Below are 14790 nucleotides of genomic sequence, written 5' to 3'. Positions count from 1 at the left end.
TGCACTAGAGATCACAACGGCTTCATGGGCAAGGGGTGAGCTCTAGATTTCCACAGGAGAGGGCGGAATGGGAAGGCGATTCCTGGCCATCTGTAGAAGTGTCACAGAGAATGGCGGGGAGTCTACTGGGTTGGGGGCTCTGGCCTTTGGGGTTGCTTGGAGACAAGGAGGGGAAGGGGTAGAGAGAGGCCTCGGGAACCTTTGACCTCAAGGAGACAGCACCACAGTGTCAGGTGAGAGTGGTGGGTGCCTAACTGGGAGGCCAGGAAAATGCTGTAGGAGTTCTCTGGGCAGGAGGAGGCTGGCTGGGTAGAATCGGAAGGCTGCCAGAGGAAGGCGGACTTTGAAGGAGGTGTGGGCCTTGAGTATGCCCAGATGCACAGAGAAGCTTTCTTGGCAGAGGAGACCACACAGGCAAAGGTACGGAGGCAGGAGCTTGCAGTGTGTGTCCAGGAAGCAGAGCTTGGTGGGAGATGAGATTAGCCAGATCCTTTGGAGTCAGACCCAGAAGGTTTCACTCCCTTATTACGTGGTTACCGGGAATCCATCGCAAGTTCCTGAGCCGTGGAGGGGCACAGTGGGGCCCGGTTTTAGGAAGACAGATAAGGCAACAATGTCCAGGGTGAACTGGGAGAAAAGGGACGGGGTCCTGAAGGTAGGAAGGCACCCAGGCAGGTGCCTACTCAGGGCAGGGATGGTGATGACTTCAGCAGCAGACACAAGTTGGTCCCATGTGGTGCTTTTCCTCTAAGTTGGGCCAAGAGTTTTGCAAATTGCAGTCTCATGACCACACTGCCCTGCAGGGCCAGGGAGAGGCCAGTAGCCCAGAAATGCCACAAGGCCAGTGACCCCAGAGGACTTTGTATAGGGGCTGCCCAGGGCCAGCTGGAGGGAAGCTGGGCCACACTTCTGTTTGTTAGAGTAAACTCACACCTGGGTACTTTCTGTCACCCCATTGTGCAGATGAGGTGCATGAAGCTCAGAGAGGTACAAAGCCCTATGTGATGGAGCCGTTTTGAACCCACATCTCCCTGGCTAGGCCAGTGTCTCAAAGTGAGCTCAGGACCCACCAAAATAACCAGTGAACTGACTTGTCAAGTACTTGCTCTGTGCCAGGCATGTACAGATGTCTTTATCAGATGCATTTGGGCCAAGCATGTATATGATGCATTTATCTAAGCTCAGGAACCTTCGGTGGCTCCCCAGTACCCTAGCCCAGTGGCCTAACTTCATTTTACAGATGAGAACTTTGACACTTAGAACAGATGTGTTGCTGGCCCAAACTGGGGTTTGAACCTAGAGTTCTGTTTTGTTTTTAAGATTTTTTTCATTGATTTTTAGAGACAGAGGAAGCACAAGAGAGAGAAGCATGACGCGAAAGTGCAACATCGATCAAACCCTGGCATGTGCCCTGACTAGGACTCAAACTGGCAACCCCTAGGTGCACAGGACTAGATGACACTCAACCAGCTAAGCCGTACTGGCCAGGGTATGCCGTGTTCTTTTAACACCCTCACTGCCTCCTGCCCTGGCAGGAAGGGGAGGGGGCGGCTCCTCTGGGAACCTCAAGTGTTCAGAGCTGGAGCTGGGAGAGTGGGCCACCTGGAAGCCGCCCCAGGCTCAGGCCCAGTCTAAGCTGGCTGCCAGACTTCTGTGCGCTGTTGGCTCCTTGCACATAAATCATGGGCCTGCTTACTGAATGGGCATGTGTCTGTTCCCCCCTGGAAGCCGCCCAGGCCACCACAGGTGCAAATGGAGTTTAATTCAGGATAGGGCCTTCTCTCCTGCCCAGCCTGGCCGCTGAGTAACCTCTGGCCTGGAATGAAGAAAGGCTTTCCAATAAGTGCCTTGCTGGCCCACAGCCCGGCTGTGTGGTAGGTGGGTGTGAGGGCGAGAGATCAACCAAGAGGAGGATTCAGGAACCTGAGCGCAGGGCAGAGCCTTGCCAAGAAATCTCTCAGCAAGCCGCCTTCTCAGCTGGGGCTTCTGGAGGGTTTGGGAAGAAGAGCTGGTCGCGAGGAGCCCTGGCTGCCCTCCCAGCCCAGGAAGGCGGGGGCCTCTGGGCTCAGGCTCGTCGAGGGGAAGCAGGTCCCGGGGGTGAAGACACCAGGCAGCCCAGGGCAAGAATCAGAAATCAGATACTCTGGGCCCCTCTCCCTTGGCCTTAAAGAATGCACAGCGCGCAGCGCGGTTTCCCGTCAAGCCTTCCCTGCTCAGAGCGGCCTCCTGCCCTGCAGGGTGGGGCAGGGTCAGCAGTCAGATCTGAAGTTGTTTTCACAGGGAGCTGAAAGGCACCCTTGTCGTGGAAAATGTGTTGCACTTGACAGGGACTGGGGCTCCACTCTTTGGTCTATAAAAGCTCGTCTTAGGCCATCCCGACCCTGCTCAGTGGCCCTCATCTGTGGAAGGAAGGGGCTGGATCTCAATCTGCGGCCCTGTGGTGTAACAGAGCTTATCTGGGCATGGCTCCGTTCCATCCACGTGTGGCACATCAGTGTCCCCAGGCCTGAGCACCTCAGGAGGGTAAAGACTTCCCAAGAACCATGTTTAGCCTTTGACACCTATGGGGAGGCAGCTGGGATAAATCAGAAAAGAATCAACTTTGGCTTTTGGTACATATGCCTACTAAATCCTTCAGCATAGGGAGGGGTTGACATTCTAGAAATTTACTTCAACCCAAATACCAAGCCCTCCCAAAAGGTGACTCCAGACTGGGAAGCCCCTCTCTTCCCCAGACCTCCCCTCCTTCCGCTCTTCCTTGCAAATCCTCCCTTCTGGACATTGATTCTTTAACCTCTGGCCTTATCTTTCTCCCAACTTCTCCCTCATCTCCCTCCGGACATTTTCCAGGCAGTGCCCTTTACCACCTGCCCCGAGGAGTGGTTAAGTGTGTGAGTTTCGGAAGGATGCTCTGCCTGCAAAGTCAACACGAGTGAGCGGTTAGGGAAGCACTAATTAAGGAGATTAGATGCTAACTCTGAATGCAGGAGTGCCCACAAAGCCGTGCTGAGACTCAAATGGGGCTCAGCCCGCCAGCAAGCTCTAGAGTCCCACTGGGGAGGCCGAGCCTGCAGTTAGTTCTCCATGCTTCGAGCCCCTGGCAAGGAGGACGCTGAAGGAACAATTACTTCTCATAAGCTACCCTCTGGTCTCTAAAGGAAATTGCTGCTGCCTGCAATGACTATAATGGTAAGAAGTGGACGGGAGGCAGCAGCCACCTTGTCCAGGGAGCCCCTCCAGAGGACACCGGGTGCCCTTCCTTCTCAGGCCTCTACCTTCAGTCTCTGGTTGTGCCACATGGGGAGGTCTTTCTCATCACGCGTCTGCCCCATTTGTGGTGGGGAAAACTCGTTTCCTCAGCCTTTATTCCCAGGACAGCGTCGAAAGCCTGGTGGCGGGGCCCGGCCTCACGGCTCATGCTTGTGCTCACTGCCCAGAACAGGCGTGTCCAGAAAATGTTTACTTTGTGCATTTGTACGGTTCCTTTGCCGAAACTTTCTTTCCTTTATTTTTTAAATGGAAATAAATTTCTGATTATAAAAAGGATTCATACGGGAAGAAACCAGAAAGCACCTGTAGTGCCAGCACTGGGAGCCAAGCACTGAATGGTGTCCTGCCAGCTTCGTCCTGGGCAGACGCACCCACACACAACATACAGTAAAGAAATGATACTGTGCTTTTCGTTTTTTGTGGGGTTTTTTTTGCAATCTACTTTTTAAAAATATTTTGTTGTTGCTGTTGTTTGTTTGTTTTTAGAGAGAGGAGAAGGGAGGGAGAGAGAGAGGAACATCCATCGGTCATCTCCTGCATGCCCCGACTAGAGATTGAATCCACCATCTGGGCACGTGCCTGACTGAGAATCAAATCCTTTTGGTGTACAGGACAACGCTCCAACCAACTGAGCCACCCGGCCAGGGCCCATATCCTATTTAATATTTGAGCCACAGCTTATATAACTGATCCTCTATTGTTGGACCTGGAGTTTTTTTCCCCTTACCTTTCCCCATTATATATGACACTGCAATAAATACCTTCCTAAGTAAATATTTATGAACATCTTTATGTTTTTATCTTAGAATAGAATCAAAGAGCCAGAGGACTGGCACGTGTATAAAGACTATGTAAGCCAAATGCCAGCTCATCCTTACCCCCAGCATCACAGAGAAGTTTGGGTGCCCAACTGGCTCTGATGGTGGACTTGCTGGCAGCTATGAGTGGCCCCAGGTCTGAGAAGTGGCTCAGCCTGTGAACTCTGTCTCCCTTGCCTACCCCCTGCTCTTTACTGCCCTGAGGAGGAAGCAGCCCTGGGGGGGGGGGGGGACGGGTCACTGGGTCCTGGGCTTGCCTTCAAAGGCTAGTGGGATTGGACTCTCACTGGATAGTTTCTGGGCCAGCCTTGGCCTTAGAGCCTTCCCAGGCATTTAAATATGTTTCTTTATTTATTTTAGAGAGAGAGGAAGGGAGAGGGAGAGAGAAACAGAAACATCGATGAGAGAGAACATAGATCGGCTGCCTCCCACACTCCCCCACGGGGGGTCGGCTGCAACCCGGGCATGTGCTCTGACTGGGAATTGAACCATGACCCCCAGTCCACGGGACGGTGCTCAATCCACTGAGCCACACCGGCCAGGCCTGCCCAGGCATTTAGAAGGGCCTGGGGAATGGTGGCTTACGGCTGGATGGAAACGATAAGACTGACCCTGGTCATGCCTTCCATCTTCTGTGCTGCAGGAGGCCTCAGCGGGGCCACGGTCATTGACTCCCTCGACACCCTCTACCTCATGGAGCTGAAGGAGGAGTTCCAGGAGGCCAAGGCCTGGGTTGAAGAGAACTTCCACCTGAACGTGGTGAGTCGGAGACCCTTGGGGTGTTAGGGCCAGAAGCCGCTGGAGAGGTCGGAGAGGTGGTGCGCCATGGCCCTCCCTTCCCCTCCCTGGGGCGCCAGGCTTGTTGCTCGCACCAGGAAGAGACTTCTTTTTTTCTTTTTTGTTACTCCTCACCCGAGGATATTTTTCCATTGATTTTTTTTTTTTTATCCTCACCTGAGGACATTTTTTTATTTATCTTGAGATAGAGCAGGAGGGAGAGAGGGAGGAAGAGAGAGAGAGAAACAGCAATGTGAGAGAGACACATGGAGTGGCTGCCACCCACACAAGCCCAACCGTGGCCAGAGACAAACTGCAACTGAGGTACGTGCCCTTAGCGGGAACCGAACCTGGGTCTCTCTGATCCGCGGGCCAGTGCTCTAACCGCTGAGCCAAACTGGCCAGGGCCGGATTTTTTTTGATAGAGTGGAAGGGAGGGAGGGAGGGAGGAAGGGGGGGGGGGAGAGAGAGAGAGAGAGAGAGAGAGAAAAGAAGAGAGAGAAAAACATCTATGTAAGAGAGACAAATCAATTGGTTGCCTCTCGCACAATCCTGACTGGGGCTAGAGATTGAATCTGAAACCCAGGTGTGTGCCCTTGACCTAGAATTGAACCCGCAACCCTCCAGTCAGTGGGCCGATGCTCTAACTGCTGAGCCAGACCACCTCGTTGCCAGACAGCAACAGGGAAGTGACTATGAAGTGGAGAAGTGGCTTCTCTGCTGAGTTGCTTTAATTGGAGCCCCCTTGTGCGGCCTGTTGAGATAGCTGAGAGGCCCATGACCAGGCCCAAACCCTCTTGATTCCTAGCCTTGAGGGCATCCCTGGCAGGGACCAGAGCCCTGGGAGGAGATGGTAATGTGTAGACAGCACCAAAGCCTTAAATACCAGACCCACCCCACTGATCTCCCAGCCCCGACTGAGGTAGGGGATCCATCCTGGAGGCCTCCACTCAGCATGGGGAGAGGCTGTTTAGATGGATTTAAGGAGCAAGGAATGGAGACAGATAGGAGGAGGAAGGGGGTTATCTCAAAACACACTGTAGGGTTTCTGGGCTCTATGAGTGACATGTCCTGATGGAGATGGGGACAGCCCTGCAGCTCATGGCAGAACTGAGGCCAATGTCAGTACAGAGCCGGACAGAGAAACGGGAAAGTCTGGGAAAGCAAGGCTGCAGGAGCGCGTCCCTGGCTCGGCACAGAGCCTGGGAAAGGCCCTTCAGCCTGCGGGGGCCTTGGCTTCTCCCACTTTAAGACACAGTGACACAGCAGCAGCAATAATGACGCCCAGTGGACAGGCTTGTGAGCTTTAACTCTCACGCAGGTTGTAAAAAGCATTTATAACACCATAAAGTCCGGCACAGATGTAAGTGGTGCCGCTATCATCATCAGCATCATGATTATTTTGAGACTTGTTATGATTTCTGATGATCTGTTTGAGGTGAGGAGTTTAGAATCCTGTTTCCTACTGTATCGAATGGAAGAAAGGCGGAGGTGGAGAAGGGAGGTGTCTTCATTGACCCCCCTTGTCCCTATGCAGATGGTGGGTAGAGAGTGGACAGCTGCCTGAGGTACCAGGTGGTGGCAGGGCCAAGGGAGCCTGGGGCCATTCAGGTAGGCTGGGGTAGGTTAGGGTGTAACCCGGGAAGAAAGCAAGACATGGTCCCTCTCTGAGCCTTGGCTTTCTCATCTGAAAAATGGGAATGATGGCAGCACTGTGCACTGTAAGGCTAAAGGAGGGGCTTTGCGGGTGCTCTGTGAATGGCAGAGCTCTCCCAGATAAAGGGGTGATTATTGTTCTTGTCAGTAATAAAAGACTGACGTGGGAAGTATGCCGAGGAGAGCCCTGGGGTCAGGGGAGGCAGCAGCAGGCAGCTTTATGGAGCCCCTCCTGGCACTGGGCAGGCACCTCGCCTGCACCACGTGGCAGCTTCTATCTGCCCTACATGGGATGAAGAAATTAGGGAAAGGAAAGGCTGAATACCTTGCTCAAAGACCCAAAGCCAAGTGAGTAGCTCAGGTGGTATTTTCACCCAGATCTGATCCTCAGCGTGATGTACAACACTCCTGATTTGCAGACCATGCTTCAGAAAGAAAGGAACAATGTTTCATTTCAGGCAAGGCTGGGTGTGCCCTGAGGGCTACAGAGCTGAAGCAGAGAAATTGCTGTTTACCTACAAGTATCTGCCAGGCACCCCTCCCTCTTAGTCTTGGCCCTGCCCTGTCAGCCCCAGAACCTTCTCTGAGACCCTTCCTCTTGCCCTGTTACCTCAAGGAAGGGCCACACCATCCTCCTACTAATCCAAGGCCACACTAGAGAAAGATTTGCCTCTAAACTTCAGCCAGCAGCTCCCCGCGTGGGTTCTTAAGCTCCTTGGAGAGCAGCCAGGCATAACTTTGCTCCGATGGCCTCGGGCAAGGGCTGGGGAAGGAAGCCAAACCTGGTGTTTATTTGGAATGTTGTAAATGTGCAGTGGCCGCCAGGCAGGTGCCTTTGCTCTGAAAACCACCACTGAGCATCCCGGGAGCCAGCCCAGGTGTGGCCAGGTCAGCAGGGTGGGATGGGCTCAGTGGGGGTGTGACCTTTCTCAAGAGCCTGGTTCCCCCCGGGAGCCCTGCAAGCATCTCACTGGTGTCCCACTGCCCTCCCCTTCTTTCTGCCCTGCAGAGTGGAGAAGCATCTTTGTTTGAGGTGAACATCCGGTACATCGGAGGACTCCTCTCAGCCTTCTACCTGACAGGAGAGGAGGTGAGTTGATGCTTCCGGGCCCCTGGACCATCCAGGCCGGAAAGGGCTTGGGAGAACATCCATCCCACCCCTCATTTCACCAATGAGGAAACAGGGATCCAAGAATGTTTGCCCAGGGCCACCCATGTCCCCCACCTCCATGGTGCCACCTGCAATCTCTTCAGTCTGATGCTTCTATTCTGCTGCCCAGGTGAGCCCTGCTGGCTGCCACTGTTGGTAGTCAATTGTCTAAGGGCAGTGACTGGGTCTGCTCACTGTCCGTGCAGCTCCCTGCAGGGCGTGCAGCAACACCTGGGCGTGGTGTGGACTTGCAGAGCTGCTGGACTGGTTATCGTAGGTGCTGGTTCTTGGGATTGATGGAGCCAAGACCATGGTTTCCCCATTTCCACCCAGGACCTGAGGCCTTGTTTTGTACTCCACAACCGCCCCTTGCCCTCCCCGTCGGGGCCAACACCAGCTCCAGGTCTCAGGGGGCAGTCGGGGAGAGGGAGCAGCCACATGTTGTGAGTACCAGGCCTCGGCCCAGGTGCACCTTGCAGCTTCCGTGCACCTGGAGGGCCGTGCACACACTCAGAAAACCCGGACCTCATCCCCACACCACACCTGCCTGTGGCCCTAAGCAAGTACCTTCTGCGATCCCTGGGCCTCACGCCTTCCCCACCATGGGGATGGGCCTAATCCCAACTTGGACCAAAAAGTTTTGTGAAACAGGGCAGGAGGAAAAGGGTTCGACCTCAGGGCCTCACTGCAAGAGAATGTGGACAACCACAGAGTTCTGTGCGAGTGGGAGGCTTCTTCATCCCCTCATGAGCGCCCGTGAAGGCACAGTCCGCGTATCTGCCAGTGAGGTGGGCCGGGTCCCCAAACATCAGTCAGCTCTGTTCCCTGTTACTTAAAAGGTCCACTGCCCAGTGCAACCGCTGCCCTGGGGCTGGACCCCTTGGCCTGGGCCCTTTCCTGTCCCCACACTCCCCCTTCCCTGTCCACCCAGGGACAAATAACTATGGCGGTGAGGCCAGCAAGCCAAGGGAAAGTCCCGCTTCACCTCCACAGCTGTTGTGTGAGAGTCCGTTCTGCTTCCCCTCAGTTTAAGGCACATGGGCTGAAGCCAAGAGTTTAGAGGCCACAGGCATGCGCTGTATCTCTCCGGTCGCTTTAGGCCTCTCTCTGTCAAGCATAATCTCCTCAGCAGAGCTTACCACTCGTACCAATTTGTCCCCAAATAATTGTAGATGGGAGCCCTCGGCTTTCAGCCACTCAAGGCCTGAATTTCATCTAAAACCCCAGGACAGGACATGGCAGGTGGAGCAGAAAAAGGCATTTGTGTTCTTCATGGGCACTTGCCCACCTCCCGCCCAGGTCGTGGGAGGCGGAGGTGGGTGCGGGGGGGCAGTGATCCTGTGCGGCTGACGGGGTGGTGTGAGGCTGTGGTTCAGGATGGCGCTGGCGCTCCTCAGACCTGCTGTCCCTCCCTCCCTGCGCTGGGGTGTCTGTGATGCTGAGAACTTGTTCTGAGGCCTCAGCTCCCTAGAAGGGACCGTCAGCCTTCCTTCCAGGATGCAGACTAGACAGTGTGATGTGCATAGGAGCACCTGTGACTTAGAACTAGTTCAGAAGGCCCAAGGAGAGGGCCAAGTGGCTCAGAATCCCTGAGCAGGCAGGCTCCGGGGGCTGTGACCGCCCGTCCTCCTGCCCCGCCTTCCTGGTCCCTGGCTGTCCCCGCACCTCCACATGGCAGAGAGGTGGGGCATGCATATCGTGCGCTCATTCCTCAAACAGCCCATTAGGTGGTGTTTTCACTGATTTGCAGAATCTGAGACTAGAGGTCACTAGCTCAGGTCACAGTCTGTGAGACTGTTCTGGGTCAACTCAGGCCCCTGTGGCCTTTCTGCCGTGGGCCTGTCAGCCTGGCCTGGGGTCGCCCTCCTCTCTCAGTCCTCGATCTTGACACAGTGGGTGCCTGTGGAGTGAGGTTTTCTTAAAATTCCCCATGAATATTTGTGGCTTAAATGGTGAAAGAGACCTCACACCCCTCCCTGGGCTGAGGCCTTCCTTTGCCTCAGAGGGGAGCGATGGGAGGAGAATCCCGTCGGGCAGCCAGCCCTACCAGAACTTCCATGAGAATCACACGCAGGGCCACAGCCACCCCAGGTGACTCTGGCACAGCACTTTAGTTTCTATGGCACATTCACTTTGCGTCCTCTCGTGATGTCTAGGAGACCCCAGGGCGCGTGTCAGCATTCCACTGTGCAGATGAAGCTCAGAGACGGAACGTGACTTACCCAAGGCCACACAGCTGTTCAGGGTTTGAATCTGGGCTCTGACTCCCAGGCCAGCACCCATTTCACTCTACAGAATATAATTCTTGCTGGATTCCTTCTTCTGGAGCCAGTAGGCTGCTGCCCATCACTCACTATGGCTGTCAGAGGCCTTTCTGTGTTTGGAAGGCAGCTTGGTGTCCTGGAAAAGAATAGCTCCGCGCCTCAGGCAAGTTGCTTAGCTGAGACTCGGTTTAGTCCTCCTCAAAGGTCAACAGCCCTGGCCAGTTTGGCTCAGCAGTTAGTGTTGGCCTGCGGTCCAGAGAGATCCGGGTTCGGTTCCCGCTAGGGGTGTGTACCTCGGTTGCAGTTTGTCCCCGGCCCTGGTTGGTCGTGCAGGTGGCAGCTACTCGATGTGTCCCTTTCACGTCGATGTTTCTCTCTCTCTCTCTTCCTCTCTCTCCCTCCCGCTCTACCTGAACAAAAAATGGAAAATGTCCTCGGGTGAGGATAAAATAAAATAACAAAGTGGATCAACATCTTGTCCACAAGGCTGTTGCGGGGATTGGAGGTCATGTAGACAAGATGCCTGGCACATGTGATAGTGCCAGTTATCATAAGAAATGGGTATTTGTTCTTCCTTCTGTTTCTGGCACAGTTTCTAAAACCAGCGGAATTTCCTAAGTGATGACAGTGATAAAAGTGTCTTTTGTTATGTTATTGAGGTGACTTTTGGACCCCACCTAGGATGGGAGCTGGTTGGCAGGAGAAACAGTCACGTGGTCGGAGGGTTGCAGCTTTCAGTCCCCCCCACACCCCGACCTGCAAGGAGGGGAGAGGGGCGAGAGGATGAATCAATAGCCGGTGGCCAGTGATTTAATCAGTCATGCCTATGTAATGAAGTCTCCATAAAAACCCAAAAGGACAGGGTTCCGGAGGCTTCTGGGTTGTGAGCAGGTGGAGAGTTGGGGAGAGTGGTGCACTTGGAGAGTGTGGGAGCCCCCTGCCCTCCCCCGCTCCTCCCCTATGTGTCTCTTCTGGCTGTTCCTGAGTTATATCCTTTTACACTAAACTGGTGACTCAGTGAGTAAAGTGTTTCTCTGAGTTCTGTGAGCCGCTCTAGGAAATTAATCAAACCCAAGGTGGGGTTCGTGGGAACCTCTCATGTATAGCCTGTCAGAAGTACCGGTAATAACCTGCGCTTTCAATTGGCGGCTGATGTCTGGGGGGCGGGCAGTGTTGTAGGACTGAACCCTCACCTAAGGAATCTGATGCTGTCCCCATGGTGTCAGAATTGAGTTGAATTCTTAGACATGGAGCTGGTGTCTGGAGAATTGCGTGGTGGTGTGGAGGAACTTCCACACACACATTGGAATTGGGTTCGGAACCCCTTACACACCCACTCACTTCCAAGATGATAAGAGGATCAGTGTTCTGTTCTCACGGTCTCACTCTTACCCACGCACACTCAGCATCTTCCCTGGGGTGGTGAGACCCTGCACTACCAGTGGCAGCAAGGCCTTCCAAGGGAGAAGACGTTTTTGCTGGTCGAGGAGAGCATTTCAGAAGAGTTAGCTCAGAGTCCTCAGGGCCAAGGGCAGCCAGACAGCAGCTGCAGCTTCAGCCTTGGTTCCGGTTCCAGTGGGTCCCATCGTGTCTCAGGCTCAGCCCCCTCAGGAGTCAACGAAGACATCAGGAGCCTCAAGTGAGAGCTCTTAGTTGTTGCTAAACCAGAGGCTTCTGGGATGGCAGGGGAACTTTGGAATCTGGATTCTAGACAAGCTCCCAGGAATTCTGACACGGCTGGCCCCGTGCCCACTTCTGGGACCTACTCTCGGGCACTGATGTTATCATCTTCTCTTGCCCATCACTGCCTTCCCCTCCCTCCCTCCTTCCTAAGCAAGGACCACACCCACCCCTCAGAGACCTCAAATCCACTTCCCAGAGCGTTTGCAAGTTCCTCCCCACTGCATTCCCTGAACAGCTGCCTCAGCATTATTACATTGCATATGTTGAGGTGGGGTGGGGTGGCGGGCCTCAAGCTGACTTAGTTTTGCAACTACAGGCAGGATGTCAGCAAACTGGGTCGCCCTCGAGCTCCAGAAGTAAAAGGAAACGTGTTGTCCCACCGGGAGCCCTTGCTCAGGGACTTGCATCTCATCTTTTAAAAGATAAATGATGCTTAATGTGGGCTTGTTGTTATTATAGAAATAGCACAGAAAATAGAGGTAAGCCAAAAGGAAGAAAATAAAAATCCTCCCTGAGCCTACTCCTCCCAGAAGACCGTTGTTAATATTTTGGAGTGTTCCATCTTTTCCCCCACGTGTCCATATGCATATGGTTTTTACAAAAGTTGTTATACTTTTTTGACACATTTTTCTCTTAATACATTATGAACCCTTCTTCCTTCACTATTAAATATTTCAGCGGCTGCACGGGTGAGCCGTCATTTAGCCGCTTCCCTATTATTTGCTATTTAGATTATTTCTTTTCTCTCCACTATTCTAATAATGCTGGAATAAATTGCCATAAGGTTAAATCTTCACAACATCTTTGATTATTTATTTCCTTAGAATAAATTCCTACGAGGGAAACTGCTGAGTCAGAAGGTGGCAGGTGCTTTTGCATTAATCAGAAGAACTGTTTGATGGGGTCAGAGCCTCGGGCAGGGGCCTGGGACCTCCTAGTGGCTCCCTTGCTTGCCATCACGTGGGTGGTTTAGGATAAGCCATCCTCCTTGTCCTTATTCCCATCTGTAAACTAGAAACAGGAGGCAGAATCTGAAGGGGGAGGGGGAAATTGTTGCCCAGAAGGAGGCCATGGTTTGCTGAGAAGCAAATAGATGCCAAGCTGTGGGACAAGGACTGGAACCGGACGGGGGGTCTGGCTCTTTATATTCTGTACAAATGTGTTTCCCATGAGCTCAGCCTGTGACATCCCGGTCCCATGGTGTGGGCAGGCAGGGACCCTTGGGGACCCACTGCCCTGACCGTCTTCGCAGTGGTCACCCAAATCCCAGGTATAACCAGTGAGCCTTCGTCGTAGCCCTGACACTGGGTGCTTTACAACTATTACCTAATTTTTCTTCTTCCCAGTACCCCTCTGAGGAAGGCAATACTGTTGTCACTTTATGACCAAGATGACTGAGGCTCAGAGGGAGGTGCCGCACCTCAGACCACAGAGCCAGGAATTCATGGAGCCAGGCTCGGTCCAGGCCTGTCCCACCACAGAGCCTAGCAGTGTCACCTCCCCTCGGGGTCCGGCGGCGTTGGCGGTTTGTCCACCAGCGGCTTCTGCAGCGACTGCACCCACCCAGCCCAGAGTCACAGTCTCCTCTGACCCTTCCAGGTGTTCCGAACAAAGGCCATCGAGCTTGGAGAGAAACTCCTACCGGCCTTCAGCACCCCCACGGGAATCCCGAAGAGTGTCGTGAACTTCAAAAGGTGAGAGCGTTGCTGCATCCACCTGGACACGGGGCGCGGCGAGGACGACGCCTGCCTCTGGAATCGGGCCGCGGGCGGCACCGTGAAACTGGCCCTCACCACAGCTCCCCTGGCTGCTGTTTGTCACCAAACCTGGCTCTTGGGGTTTAGGGCACCCTAGGCCTGATCCGCAGGGGGGGTAGGGGCAGCCGTTCCTCTGTGATTGCCCTGTAACCCTGCTGCGCCCCCCAGCCCTCCAGGTGGGCCCTCCCTCCCTGGCTAGGTCAGGGACCAGTCGGCACAGCCTACCCTCCTGCCGGGAGAAGGTACCCAAAGCTGCTCGGGGGTCTCAGAACCCTGGGCAGAGGGACCCCCGGTCTGCCGACCTCCATCCTCAGGGCTGGGTCTCAGGAGCCCAGTGTCAGAACACAGAGGGGCCCCGGGAGCGTCAAACCCACAGAGGCTCAGACTCTGAGGAGTAAAGCATGTGACGGGCTGAGGTCGTATAAGCCAGTAACTGACTGTTCCAGACTTGCACCTCGGAGTTCCAACTCCATTTTTAATAATAACGTTTATTGGAATTTCCCCTTTATAAAAATAATAAATTCTCAATGCAGAACATGTGGATTATGCCAAAAATGTTAGATAAGACTAAAAAAATCACGTGTTTCCACCCATGAAAGAATCCTGGTAGTGTTACTTCTGTCTCTGTCTTAAAACATTAATTTTTTTAAAAAATATTTTTTTCTTGATTTTTTAGAGAGAGAGAGAAACATCGATATGAGAGAGAAACATCCATCGGCTGCCTCCTGCACAGCCCCGACTGGGGATCAAACCCACAACCTGGGCATGTGCTCTGACCGGAATCGAACTGGGACCTCTCAGTCCATAGGATGCCACTCGATCCCCTGAGCCACACCAGCCGGGCAAAACATTAATTTTTATTGGCCACTTTCATCATTTGCCCTCCTGACCTGTTGCTCAGTTCAGTCTGTGAACGGGAATGTCTCTGGGCGGTCACCAAGCCAGAGCCAGAGCGACACAGGTAGAGAAGGGTGGAGCCAGGCTGCGCCTCACTCCAGTCACCTGTTTCCTCTGGCCGCAGGCCGGCACTCTAGCTGCTGCGCCAAACTGGCCAGGGTACCTGTTTCCTCAACGCTTTCCTCTCATGGGATGGCAGTGTATTCATATCCACCCAGTTTCCAGATGAGGCAACTGAGACCCAGAGAGGGGAAGGACGGGGTCAAAGTCAAGAAAACTCCTGGCCCCGCCAGCTTTAAGATACATTGGGGAGCACGAATCTTGCTGCTGGACACCCCTCACTCTGTTCCTTCACTGGGTTGCCCATCTCTCATGGCTTCCCTGGCCCCGCTCAGATGCCACCTTTGTCATTAAGCCAGAAGTGTCTTTGCTTCTCCGGGCGTCCAGGCACTTGATTACCTTTCTCCTGGCCCTTCTCGCACTCATCTTCATGTTCCCCCAGCGGCCGGAGAGCGTCT

At 53.8% G+C, this 14790-nt stretch overlaps 1 protein-coding gene across 1 annotated transcript in view; it reads left to right on the top strand.

Moving 5' to 3' along the window:
* The window catches only part of MAN1C1 (mannosidase alpha class 1C member 1), a 133795-nt gene that overhangs the window by 93494 nt on the left and 25511 nt on the right, over window positions 1-14790 (top strand). The window contains exons 3-5 of the mRNA XM_036256875.1: window positions 4732-4847; window positions 7531-7611; window positions 13218-13312. Coding sequence (XP_036112768.1) covers window positions 4732-4847; window positions 7531-7611; window positions 13218-13312 — 292 coding nt within the window. The remainder of the gene's footprint in view (window positions 1-4731; window positions 4848-7530; window positions 7612-13217; window positions 13313-14790) is intronic.

Source organism: Molossus molossus, unplaced genomic scaffold, assembly GCF_014108415.1.
Source record: "Molossus molossus isolate mMolMol1 unplaced genomic scaffold, mMolMol1.p scaffold_m16_p_12, whole genome shotgun sequence".
Lineage (NCBI taxonomy): Eukaryota > Metazoa > Chordata > Mammalia > Chiroptera > Molossidae > Molossus > Molossus molossus.
This window is presented reverse-complemented; position numbering and strand designations above follow the sequence as displayed.